General features: G+C 40.8%; 2 protein-coding genes across 2 annotated transcripts in view; both read left to right on the top strand.

Annotated features, from left to right (window-relative positions):
* CAGE1 (cancer antigen 1) overlaps positions 1-4984 on the top strand; it is a 35299-nt gene extending 30315 nt beyond the window's left edge. The window contains exons 7-9 of the mRNA XM_010835842.1: positions 705-809; positions 1409-1479; positions 4912-4984. Of these exons, the coding sequence (XP_010834144.1) occupies positions 705-809; positions 1409-1479; positions 4912-4984 (249 nt within the window). The remainder of the gene's footprint in view (positions 1-704; positions 810-1408; positions 1480-4911) is intronic.
* Positions 4985-13217: 8233 nt separating this feature from the next.
* SSR1 (signal sequence receptor, alpha) overlaps positions 13218-13402 on the top strand; it is an 18997-nt gene continuing 18812 nt past the window's right edge. The window contains exon 1 of the mRNA XM_010835838.1: positions 13218-13402. Coding sequence (XP_010834140.1) covers positions 13252-13402 — 151 coding nt within the window. The 5' untranslated portion in view covers positions 13218-13251.

Below are 13402 nucleotides of genomic sequence, written 5' to 3'. Positions count from 1 at the left end.
AAAGGGAACATTTCTGTCCTTTTTCTTCTATAATTGCTTTGAAAATTAAGGTAACTGTGGGGGAACTTGTGAATACTCTTTCTTGGTAATTTATCCTAGATATCATTTTTAGAAATACAAACTTTAAATTGTTAATGCAAGAATACAATATTTAAATTGTTAATGTTAATTTTTTGCAAATAAAAATTGGACCCCCCCAAAAATTTAAACCCCCCCCCCCAAAAAATTGGACCATAAGTCAGAATGTGACACACGTTGAGCTGGACCTTTCAAAAACTCTCATTTATACATGTGAGAATATTGATGAAACCTGAAAATGTGTCATCAAGCAGCACATCAGTGCTTCAGAGACAATCAAATATCCATTGGTTATATATGGAAAGAAGATAGTCTATCCATTGGTTATGAATGGAAAGAAAAGACTTGGGACTAATAAGTACTTGTATTTACTAGTAAGTGTCTAGTTGTTTGCAAAGCTATTTCATTGTATTAAAATGTAGAAAAGCTGAAACACCTTTTAAATTTCTGTTCATGTGTTCTAACTGCAGTCTAACTAACAGCCTCTCTCAATTCACCTATGGTACAAATCAGTGTAAGGGAATATTGAAATAAAGTATAGCTCACTGTTCTCATTGTTCTTAACATCAATACATGATTTTCATGGCAGTTTCCAAGTTATCATTTTTGCTGATGTTGCTCCATAGATTGCAAAATTGGAAAATCTTCTAGAGACAAAAGAAGACCACTGCAACAGACTCACTGAAGAAAATGACAAGTATCAAAGACATTTAGGCAACTTAATAAATAAGGTACAGATTTTCTTATGCACATATATTTTTTAAACTATGTCAAATATTAAAACATTAGAATTTGGATGCAAAAAAGGGATCTGAAGGATGACGTAACACATTTGTCTCAATTCCATTCACTTCATCATGACTTTGTGTTATTTTCCTTTTAGCTAAAAGCTAGCAAAGAACTGTATGTGTGCATATAGCCTTCTGTTGTCAGCAATTTCTTAGTCTTAGCCTCACCGATTCACTTGGAGGGTCCTTCTAAATCTCGCCAACATAGTGTTCTGGTTTACCTTTTAAAACCTCATTGTGGACTCTGACCCTGGGTTGACACATACACTACTTGTATGGATCACAGTTGTTTCACTACAGTTGTCCTTTTTTTGATACTTTTTCTGCATGGTGAACAGGCACATTTCAGTTCTATTTGTATCCATATTCCTGATTTCAAAATACAAGGAAGATGTTCTGCCAGTTGTAAAACCTTCATTCACAGGAGTCATATAATTGAACTTCAACTTGTGCAGATTCTTGAAAAGCAAAAAAATGAACAAAACTAAGTAAATATCTTAGAATCGATCACAGAATAATTGTTTTAGCTAATGTTTCCCAAGGTTACATCTTATGAGGAAATAATCAAATGTGCTGACCAAAGACTTGTGATATCCCACTCCCAGATTGCACAGTAAGTTCAAAAAACTTTATTTTTAATTTTGTAAACATTTGCTGGTATGTCACTTTCTGACTTGCTGAGTTCATCTTTTAGACTCCTACAAAGAGGGAAATGTGCCATTTTGTAAGTAAAGAAGACCATTCTTCAATAATGTGTTTATTCTATTTAATGTCTGGATTACTTGAACACCCAGAGTTTCCTCTTCCCTTCTCAGAACTACCCTTTGATGTCGGGGGTGGGTGGGTGGGGAGCGAGGTTAAGGAATTAGTGAGAAACATCCAAGAATTTTAGAAGATTATCACCACAGTGTTCGAGTAAAATAACCTTGCTATCCTTAGAATTTATCCATATAAGGTTTTGAATGCACCCCAATGAAACGTATCATGTACCAAATAGATTTTCTCATTTATTGAGATTCAGAGTGAAATATTCCAAAATTAGTGTTTTAAATTCTGCAAAGTTTTTCCACTTATTTATTCTCTTTATTTCTTACATGCTCTTTCCTCCACCCTTCTCCCAATTTCATTTGTACAGCGCTTGCTGTCATTAGAGCTTAAGCAAAAGGTCTAATCTTACACCTCCTAAAATAGGAGCTTTGTATAGTGCTAACTCACTACAAGATAACTGAAATAAATTGTAGATAAAACACACACACAAAACAAAAGCAAAGTCATCAATACAGAGAACCTGCTGGTGGTTACCTGAGGGGAAGGGAGTGGTGAGAGGGGGAGACGGGTGAAGGGGGTGGGTTGTGTGGCGACGGATGGTGACTGGACTTCCGTGGTAATGCTCTGTAGTAGTGCATGCTGCTGCTGCTGCTGCTAAGTCGCTTCAGTCGTGTCCGACTCTGTGCGACCCCAGAGACGGCAGCCCACCAGGCTCCCCCGTCCCTGGGATTCTCCAGGCAAGAACACTGCAGTGGGTTGCCATTTCCTTTTCCAATGCATGAAAGTAAAAAGGGAAAGTGAAGTCTCTCAGTCGTGCCCGACTCTTAGCAACCCATGGACTGGAGCCTACCAGGCTCCTCCGTCCTTGGGATTCTCCAGGCAAGAGTACTGGAGTGGGGTGCCATTGCCTTCTCCGGTATTAGTGCATACAGAGGTCAAATTATAATGCCGTACACCTGAGATTTATATAATAATATATACCAATTTTACCTCACTAAAAAATAAAGAATGGAGAAGGAAATGGCAACCCACTCCAGTATTCTTGCCTGGGAAATCCCATGGACAGAGGAACCTGGCGGGCTACAGTCCATGGTGTTGCCAAAGAGCTGGAGACCACTTAGTGACTAAACAACAGACAAGACCAGAGAAGAAGTTACTGAGAAGTTGCTGTAATTCAAATATACAGATCCCTTTGAACAGAACAAAAGCTTTCACATCATTTAAACACAGAGGAAAAAAAATTGGAATTTATGGTTTAAGATTGTGTACTTGTTTACATTGAATTTCAAATCAAAGGACTTAAAAAAAATTTTTTTTTCCATAAGGGCTGCAACACAAACATATAAATATTTCCGTTTTTAAATAAAACAATTATCTTTGATGTGTAAAAAAAATAAAGAAGACAATATAAATATAAAATAGTACATTCAATAATATAAAGATAAAATAAAGACAAATATATAAGGAGGTGTACTTATTTCAGAAATCTTAAGATTCAATATTGTTAAGACTTATTTCTCCCCAAGCTGATCTAGATTTTATTTTTATCTTTTAAATATGTTTTATTGAAATATAGTTGGTTTTCAATGTTCTGTTAATTTCTGCTGGGCAACAAAGTGATTCAGTTATACATATATATGCATATATGTATGTATATACATATATATATACACACACACACATTCTTTGGAAAGGATGCTGAAATTGTTGGCCATCCATTTGCAAACAAACAAAAAAAACAAAAACACTTTGATTTATACCTTGTATCACATGCAAAAGTAACTCAAAATGGATACTAGACCTAAATGAAAGAGCTAAAGTGTAAAACATTCTCAAAATATAGGAAAAAGTTTCTGATGTTGGGTTGATGTTGTGTTAGGCAGTGATTTAAATATGATACCAAAAACATGATTCATAAAAGAAAATTTTGATAATCGTACTTCATCAAAATTAAAAAACGTTGGCTTCTTCCATGGACATCATTAAGAGAATGAAAAGACTAACATGAAAGAATATGTACAAGTCATATATCTGCTAAAGAACTTGTAATCAGAATACATAACAGACTCTAAAAACCCAAGAATAAGAAAGCAACCCCATAAAAATGGGCAAAGATTTGAACAGACACTTCACCAAGAAGATGGATACATGGATGACAAGTAAGTACATTAAATGATAGTCAACATCATTAATAAGCAAATTAAACCCCAGTGAAGACCACTACACACCTGTAAGTGTGCCTAAAAGACTGACCATACCGGGTATTGGCAGGACATGGAGCAACTGAAATGCTCATAGCCTCCTGGTGGAAATGTAAAATGGAGCAACCTCTTAAAAAACAATTTGGTGCCTTCTTTAAAAGTTAAATATACCCAATGTATGATTCAGCCAACCCACTCCTGTGTATGGATCCAAGAAGAAAGAACACATGTGTTAACACAAAAGAGAATTTCAAGGTACCCACTTCAGTATTCTTGTCTGGAAAATCTCATGGACTGAGGAGCCTTGTGGGCTGCAGTCCATGGGGTTGCAAACAGACGGGCATGACTGAGCTACTAACAGTTACTTACTTATTTATTTGTAATAGCCCCAACCTAGGAACAACCTAAATGTTCCTCAAATGGTGAGATGACAGACAAATTGTGACATGGCCACACAGTGGAATTCTATACAACAATAAAAAAAAGAATGACCTCTGGGTAGGTGCAACAGTGTGGATGAATTGCAAAATAATTAGGCTGAGTGTAAGATTTCATTACACAAAATTCTAGATGGTGCAAAACTATAGTGAAAGAAAGCAGATGAGTGGTCATCCAGGATGTGGGGGCAAAGAGGGCTGGGAAGGAGGGATCACTCTCCTTCTTCACCACTGGAACCTTTAAAGGGAAAAATTAATTAAATAATTTGAGTTGCTAGGAAAGAATTCCAAGTTCCCATATAGCTGTCTTCCCAGGTGGCTCAGTGGTAAAGAATCTGCCAGCCAAACAGGAGATGCAGGAGACACAGTTTTGACCCCTGGGTTGGGAAAATGTGGAGGAGAGAATGGCAACCACTTCCAGTATTCTTGCCTGTAAAATCCCATGGACAGAGGAGCCTGACCGGCTACAGTCCATGGTCCCGAAGAGTTGGACACAACTGAACTCCTGAATAGACACAAGATGGGTGGATGATGTATAGAAAGCTAGACCATCATTAAATTTATCTACTCAAATCCTCCAGTGAGGTTAGCTTAGAAAAGTCCATTTTAATCATAAACTTCAGTTGTTTCTTCTTTCAGTTTAGAAGAGAGAAATAAACAGTTGGAAGATTTAATTAGAAGGTCCAGAGAGAGAGTCAGAAAACCAAGGTAAGTTGTTTCTTTTTCTAAATGATAATGTCTTTAACTTTAGAATATATGCATAATAATGTTAAACATTTTTAAAAAACACCTTTTTCCTTGTCTTAATTTGAGACAAACAAGATAAACTATGTAAAAGTGCTTGGTATCTTGCCTAGCGTGAAATAGTTGCTTCATGTCTTTTTGTAGGACCTGAATTGCAAAGCAAGGTTCACTGCCCTCAGGGAACTTATGATCATTTCTAAGAAAAATACTATGCAGATTATGAACTAAGATTTAGTTTACAATAAAACAGCTTACCCAGATCTTATGATCAGATTTTCTTCCACTGGTATGAAATCTTATAATCTGTTATGTTATTAATAGAAGACTCTCAGCTCTCAGTATTCGACGCTACAAAGGTGTATGCCCAAACCCTAAGGGGTTGATTAGAACCATCGTAGGACGTTGAAATGGAACTCTTTCTGGTCCAGTTCCTAAGATGCTCATTCGACGTTCACCAGTTCTCTGTCTTAACCCTCCTCCACCCCCACCCCACTTGCTTCTGTTTTCTTTGACGTTATGCTCTCTCTGTTTCCTGCAGACCGAGAAGTCATCCGAAGCCCCTGACCGTGGTAGGTCATGCTGATTGACGATCATTATAAAGAATTCGATGTTTCCATGTCATTGTCAAATTACACAAGATTAAATAAGAGTTCCTAAAGTTATATTTCAGTAATGTTCAGCACAGCTTGCCCCTCTGCCCCACATAAGGGCCTCTGGGCTGTGATTATAGCTGGTCCCGCAATTGGAAGCCCCTCCCTTAATTGTATTAGTCCCCTTGATGTCCCAACAGTTTGAAACAAAAATGTTGATTAAAATATAGTATTAGTATTATCTGTGGAGTTTATCTGTAGGTTTTCCTTGCACCCGTTTTTTTTGTATGTAATCAAGAACACACTGTTTATGGAATAGGAGTTCTGTATGTGATCAAGAATTCACATGTAATCAAGAGTTAGCTCTTCTGTTCCCAAATGTCTGTCCTGCAAACTTATTTTTTTCCTTTCATTTTTAGATGCCAGTTATTTTAGAAGGAAATAGAAATGATTTAGATTAAACAGAACTGAAGATTAACAGTTAATCATTTTTGTCAGCCTCTCCAGGAGCAGAGTCATTACTGAGTACTGTACCCAGATCGATCCACACAAATGATACATTAAAATCTGTATAAGTAGTGAAACTTTACAATCCAAAAGTATGTGATTATTTTTCTTCTAGTTTCTTCCTGTGAACAATCAAACATATTCTAATATAAAATAAACAAGTGGATAAGTGTCTTCTTTTCTGAATACCTGCCAAGTTTCATTCCTACAGCACAACAGTCTTGTATTATTGTTGTTTAGACGTTAGGTCACATCTGACTCTTTGCAACTCCATGGACTGCAGCCTGCCAGGCTCCTCTGACCGTGAAATTCTCCCAGCAAGAATACTGGAGTGGCTTGCCATTTCCTTCTCCAGGGGACCTTCCTGACCCAGAGATCAAACCCACGTTTCCTGTATTGGTAGGTGGATTCTTTACCACTGAATCTTTACCAGGAAAGCCTATTGCCAGGCCTTTAATAACATTATGAAATTGTTCTCTTATCTCACCCCAACTTTTTTTTCTTCTCTGGCCAGGCATCTCTCTCTACTATTAATCAAATTTAAAAAGACTAATGCTGAAATCGTTTGGAATTAAAACCCAGGTGACAGGAGATCTGACCCTTGTAACTTCCACCTTAACATATTTTGAGGAATTAGTTCCGAGTTTAAAAAAATGAACCAGAGAAGCTGATTTTGTAATATGTATTGGAAAAATGAATGTACATAACAAATATATTATCTTTTTGATAAATCCCAGAGCCAGGGTGGAGGTTTAATTATTTAATGAAGATATACCTTGAATGGAGGGGAAGAAATTATTTTATCTCACTGAAATTAGCTTTGCACTTAAATTAGGCAGGCAAGTTACAAGGGGGAAATATATGGAGAATCTAATCTGGCCCCAAAGGAAGTGATGAATAATTTTAAAAAAAAGTATTATTATTGATATTATTTTTGTTGAGGAATTTTATAAGACATCTTATATGAATGTTGAAACAAAGTTAATTTCTCAAATTTAAGAAGTTGCAATACACTTTAAGACAAACCATGAGAAATGCAAATGAAGTTGCAGCTATAATCATGCTTCGTTTGAAAAATGTAAGCTCTGAAAGCTTTGGAAGTGATCAAGTTTTAAAAAGAGACATTATTATTAGTTCCATGGGGTTCTCTAGGGAAAGTTAAGGTGTGCTACAAGAAAGACAAATATTGTCATGGCTAACATAGCATCTGGACTCTGCACACACACGTGGTGAGATCTTTGGAAGGGACAGGTTAACACAGGCTGTCCACACGCAGGGCGGTGTGCCTAAGTGCTGCACTCACCACGTGGGCTACTAGACGTTCATGACCTTTACCTCCAGGCTGTCTCACAGTGAACGTACCTCCTTTGGCACACGGCTCAGGGATGCAGCATCTAAGCCAGGGCTTCTCCCTATAAACATTTAGTGACTTTCAACAAACCATGTGAACAGCCTCTATGTTAGATGCCAGAGTGAAAGTGAAAGTCACTCTGTCGTGTCCGACTCTTGCGACCCCATGGACTGTCCATGGAATTCTCCAGGCCAGAATACTGGAGTGGGTAGCCTTTCCCTTCTCCAGGGGATCTTCCCAACCCAGGAATTGAACCGGGGTCTCCGGCATTGCAGGTGGATTCTTTACCAACTGAGAGATGCCAAAGGTATCATGAAAAGCCAGGCAGAGATGGCCAAGGACCACACGATGTATCGGAGAGATGGATAATTGATTCTTTTCTTGATTGGCACATGGGTCTGATCATGTGGGATGCTCTAGAAGCATAGATGAATTGGCCCTGGACATGATGATGAGAAAACCTCAGGGCAGGTTTTGCAGAAGTGATGATGCCTGAGCCCGATCCTTCTCGCTGACTAGATGTTCCCCAGGTAGACAGAAGAGGAAGCTCCTTTCACATAGCACAGCAGCCCGAGGTACCCTGTGATACTCTCTGAACCACAGGTAAAATCTAAAACCTGCCTTCTTCATACGGCAGGAGATAACCATGATCATCAATAATCTTCCATGCCACGTGAAGAAGTGTGAACCTTGTCCTTGTGAGAAGCTCTGAGCGATTTTACGTGTAGGAGTAATGTGGTCGATTATGCATTTTGAGGGACTTCCCTGGCAATCCAGTGGTTAGGACTGCACGTTGTCATTGCCAACGGCCTGGATTCTATCCCTAGTCAGGGAACTAAGACCCACAAGCCATGCAGCATGGCCAAAAAAAAAAAGAAAAACATTATGCATTTTGAATAGTGATGTATGAAGTGTAGTGATGGTGGATGATGCTAGAATCAAAAGTACCAGATAAGATGCTACAAGAAAAATGGAGGCCAGAAACAAAAACAGTGACAGAGGAAACAAAAGGGAAGTTACGTGTGCAAAGCGATTTCAAAGACAAATGAAAAGGATAGGTGATCTTTAGCTCTGACAGTGAAACAGGGAGGTGGTTAGGACGTCCTTGCCGGGTGAAAGAGCACAGAAGTCTTTGCTTGCATATAATAAATGTAACTTCTTTTTTGCTTGATAGTTTTTCACTTCTTATTAAGTCTACGATTGAACTTAGGTTGCAAATTTGTGAGGGAAAGATGTCACTTGTAATAGTACAACAAATGCAACAGATATTTTCTGAGTTATCACCAATGTCAGGTGCTGTTCTATATCATTGACTAAAGGTACAAAAATCCCTGGTCCCAACATGTGACAGACAGGCGATGTAATAAACTGTATATTGTATTAGAAGACAAAAGGAGCTATAAAAAAAAAAGAGAGAGAGAACAGAGAAAAGAAATTGAGAGTGCAAGGGAAGGGCTGGGGGTTGTAATTTTAAACTGGGAGTGAGGGTGAGCCTCACTGAGGACGTGGTCCTTGAGCTAAGACTTAAGGTCAGGAGAAAGTTATTTAGCTACTCTGCTACCTGGGGAACACCCAGAACAAAAACCAAGGTTTAACAGACAGCATCTAATGATGCTGAGGGAAATCTTAAGAAATCAAAGAAAAAGAAAGTTCTGCCAAGGAAGTAAAATAACAGAAGTGGAGAATCCACAGTGAGTTTGCCTGAGCTATAAGAATGGGAATAACCAGGGTATGGTGTATTTCTGGAAAACACAGATCTTCAAGGAGGTAGATGAGTAAGCAAGAGAAATAAAGCATAGAGGTGTGGGGATCCAGCGAGGGGGAGGGCTCTGGGTCGGTTCCCAGGGAACTCTGCTCATTACGGGGAGAAGGGAAATGGCAACAGTGCACAATTTGTGGGTACCCAGATCAGGGCTAGGATTTTACTTCAATAAGCCATAGGCTACTGTGTTTTATTTTTGTGCCAGTTGGACAGTCACACAGATCTCTCTGTTTTCTGTTTGTATGATCTGATTTTCACATCAATCCCACCCCAAGAAGGCACACTTTGCCCCTGTTGCACCTTTAGTGGCTAACTGTCTAAAATTCCAGTCCCAAATAAAAATCTATTAGTAACCATTTAATAATAAAACTAGAGTCAAAGTCCCAGTTTAAGCCTAAACTGCATTATCCTCGTATGTTCAGTCTCTGGAGAAACACATCCTGAGAACTGGAGCCACAGACCTTACTAGGGATCTCTTTAATATCAGGAATGACAGTCCTCTGCCAGAAATGAGCCCTCTGAAGGGAAGAGAGTCAGGGAGATAGCCCTGGTCCAGGGACAGAGAGAAGAGGTGATTCTAAATACACAGCATGATGACATATAGAGACAAACAGTTTGAGCAGAGCCAGTGCAGGAAAAAGCAGGCCAGTGACAGCCTGGAATTAGTTCAGTTCAGTCGTGTCCAACTCTTTGTGACCCCATAGACTGCAGCACGGCAGGCTTCCCTGTCCATCACCAACTCCTGCAGCTTGCTCATACTCATGTCCATCGAGTCGGTGATGCCATCCAACCATCTTATCCTCTGTTGTCCCCTTCTCCTCCCGCCTGCAATCTTTCCCAGCATCAGGATCTTTCCCAATGGGTCAGTTCTTCGCATCAGGTGGCCAAAGTATTGGGAGTTTCAGCTTCAGCATATTCAGGACTGATTTCCTTTAGAACTGACTGGTTTGATCTCCTTGCAGTCCAAGGGACTCTCAGATCTTCTCCAACACCCAAGTTCAAAAGCATCAATTCTTTGGCACTCAGCTTTCTTTCACATCCATACATACTCAACTCTCACATCCATACATGAAGACTGGAAAAACCAGAGCTTTGACTAGATGGACCTCTGTTGGCAAAGTTAATGTCTCTGCTTTTTGGTATGCTGTCTAGGTTGGTGATAGCTTTTCTTCCAAGGAGCAAGCACCTGCAATCACCATCTGCAGTGATGGTGGCTACAATCACCATCTGCAGTGATTTTGGGGCCCAAGAAAATAAAGCCTGTCACTGTTTCCATTGTTTCCCCATCTATTTGTCATGAAGTGATGGGACTGGATGCCATGATTTTAGTTTTTTGAATGTTTAGTTTTAATCCAGCTTTTTCACTCTCCTCTTTCACTTTCATCAAGAGGCTGTTTAATTTCTCTTCGTTTTCTGCCATAAGGGTGGTATCATCTGCATATCTGAGATTATTGATATTTCTCCCAACAATCTTGATTCCAGCTTGTGCTTCATCTAGCCTGGCATTTCCAATGATGTACTCTGCATATAAGTTAAATAAGCAGGGTGACAGTGTACAGCCTTGAGGAACTCCTTTCCCAATTTGGAACCAGTCCATTGTTTCATGTTTGGTTCTAACTGTTGCTTCTTGACCTGCATACAGATTTCTCAGGAGGCAGGTAAGGTGGCCTGGTATTCCCATCTCTAAGAATTCTACACAGTTTGTTGTAATCCACACAATCAAAGGCTTTGGTGTAGTCAATAAAGCAAAAATAGATGTTTTTCTGGAATTCTCTTATTTTTTCTATGACCCAGCAGATGTTGGCAACTTGATCTCTGGTTCCTCTGCCTTTTCTAAATCCAGCTTGAACATCTGGAAGTTCTAAGTTCACATACTGTTGAAGTCTGGCTTGGAAAATTTTGAGCGTTGCTTTGCTAGCGTGCGATATGAGTGCAATTGTGTGGTAGTTTGAACATTCTTTGGCATTGCCTTTCTTTGGGATTTGAATGAAAACTGACCTTTTCCAGTCCTGTGTCCACTGCTGGAATCAGACTGCCAGGTTCAAATCTTAGCATCTGCCACTAGACTAGCTTTTAAGCCTTGGGGAAGTTACTAAGCTTAATGTGTCTCAGTTAACAATACACAGCTTATAAATATTTTCAGCGACTGAATGACAGGGAATGGCAACAGTGAGCACACCAAGGGTTAGCTTGTTTCATCATCCCTGTGACTTCTCCGGAAGGTCTCGTCCACTGGTACCTGGAGTTCACATTGTTTGATTGCATGACATACCAGATTGCTGGCAGCAACTCAAAGTCCACACTAGAAGAGAAGCAAAGAGTACAGCCACTGCCATCCACATTATGTATTTCCTAAACACTTGCTCTATGGTAGGCACTGTACCAGGTGACTTCTAGCACTGGACTGTCAGGTAAGAATTTAAGAACTGTTACTGTTTAACTGTGGACGAGGGTGTCTGCAAGGGCGGGGTGGTGGTGGTGGTGGTGCGGAAACAAGATTTTCCAATGTGTATTTTTTATGCTTTGGATTTTTTTAACAATTATATATTCCAAGCATATTCTTGCTTTTCAGTGCCACACACAGGCAGTTTCAGTCAGTCAGTCAGTTTAGTCACTCAGTCGTGTCCAACTCTTTTCGACCCCATGAACCACAGCACGCCAGGCCTCCCTGTCCATCACCAACTCCGGAGTTTACCCAAACTCATGTCCATTGAGTCTGTGATGCCACCCAACCATCTCATCCTCCGTCATCCCCGTCTCCTCCTGCCCTCAATCTTTCCCAGCATCAGGGTCTTTTCCAATGAATCAGCTCTTCGCATCAGGTGGCCAGAGTATTGGCGTTTCACCTTCAACATCAGACTGATTTCCTTTAGGATGGACTTGTTGGATCTCCTTGCAGTCCAAGGGACTCTCAAAGAGTCTTCTCCAATAACACAGTTCAAAAGCATGAATTCTTTGGCACTCAGCTTTCTTTATAGTCCAACTCTCACATCCATACATGACCACTGGAAAAACCATAGCGTTGACTAGACGGACCTCTGTTGACAAAGTAATGTCTCTGCTTTTTAATATGCTGTCTAGGTTGGCCATAACTTTGCTTCCAAGGAGCAAGCGTCTTTTAATTTCATGGCTGCAGTCACCATCTGCAGTGATTTTGGAGCCCAAAAAAATAAAGTCAGCCACTGTTTCCCCATCTATTTGCCATGAAGTGATGGGACCAGATGCCACGATCTTAGTTTTCTGAATGTTGAGCTTTAAGCCAACTTTTTCACTCTCCTCTTTCACTTTCATCGAGGCTTTTTAGTTCCTCTTCACTTTCTGCCATAAGAGTGGTGTCATCTGCATATCTGAGCTTATTGATATTTCTCCTGGCAATCTTGATTCCAGCTTGTGCTTCCTCCAGCCCAGCGTTTCTCATGATGTACTCTGCATATAAGTTAATTAAGCAGGGTGACAATATACAGGCTTGACGTACTCCTTTTCTTATTGGAACCAGTTCTAACTGTTGCATCCTGACCTGCAGACAGGTTTCTCAAGAGGCAGGTCAGGTGGTCTGGTATTCCCATCTCTTTCAGAATTTTCCACAGTTTATTGTGATCCACACAGTCAAAGGCTTTCGCATAGTTTGTAAAACAGGCAGTTCATGTTCCTTATATTAAGCGGCATTACTCTTCAATTGCACAAAGACTTCCAAGCTGATCGTCAAATAAAGGAACCGCTAACTGGGAGAGAGGGATGGACGGCGCGGTGAGCGGCAAAAGGGCAGTTCGCCGCCAGCCCTTGGCCGTGATGGGAGGCGGACTCTCGCGGGATTCTCGGAGGTCTCGCGGGAATCTCGGAGGACCTAGCAACCTGTCACGTGACTCCCGGCGCTGCCCGCGCTCCCCCACCGCTGGGACCCAGCCGCCACGTCGGGAAGGGGCGTGGCGAGTGCCATGCGTGTTGCGTGCCCCGCCCCTCTCACGTAGGAGGAGCGTGACGAAGGCCGTGCGCGGTGCGTGCCCCACCCCTCCCCCGGAGCCCGGATGAAGAGTAACGCCCATTCGTGCCGGAGAGGCCGAGAGCTCTCCCGGTCGGGCCCTGGACGCCGGAGCGGCCGCGCCATGAGTTCCCTTCGCCGCCTGCTGTTGCTTCTCCTGCTGGTGTTCCCCGCCACCCTCCTGCTCCGAGTCGGCC

This window comes from Bison bison, unplaced genomic scaffold (assembly GCF_000754665.1).
Source record: "Bison bison bison isolate TAMUID 2011002044 unplaced genomic scaffold, Bison_UMD1.0 scf7180017864053, whole genome shotgun sequence".
In the NCBI taxonomy this organism is placed as follows: domain Eukaryota; kingdom Metazoa; phylum Chordata; class Mammalia; order Artiodactyla; family Bovidae; genus Bison; species Bison bison.
Note: the sequence above shows the minus strand (reverse complement) of the source record. Positions and strands in the feature narration are given on the sequence as shown.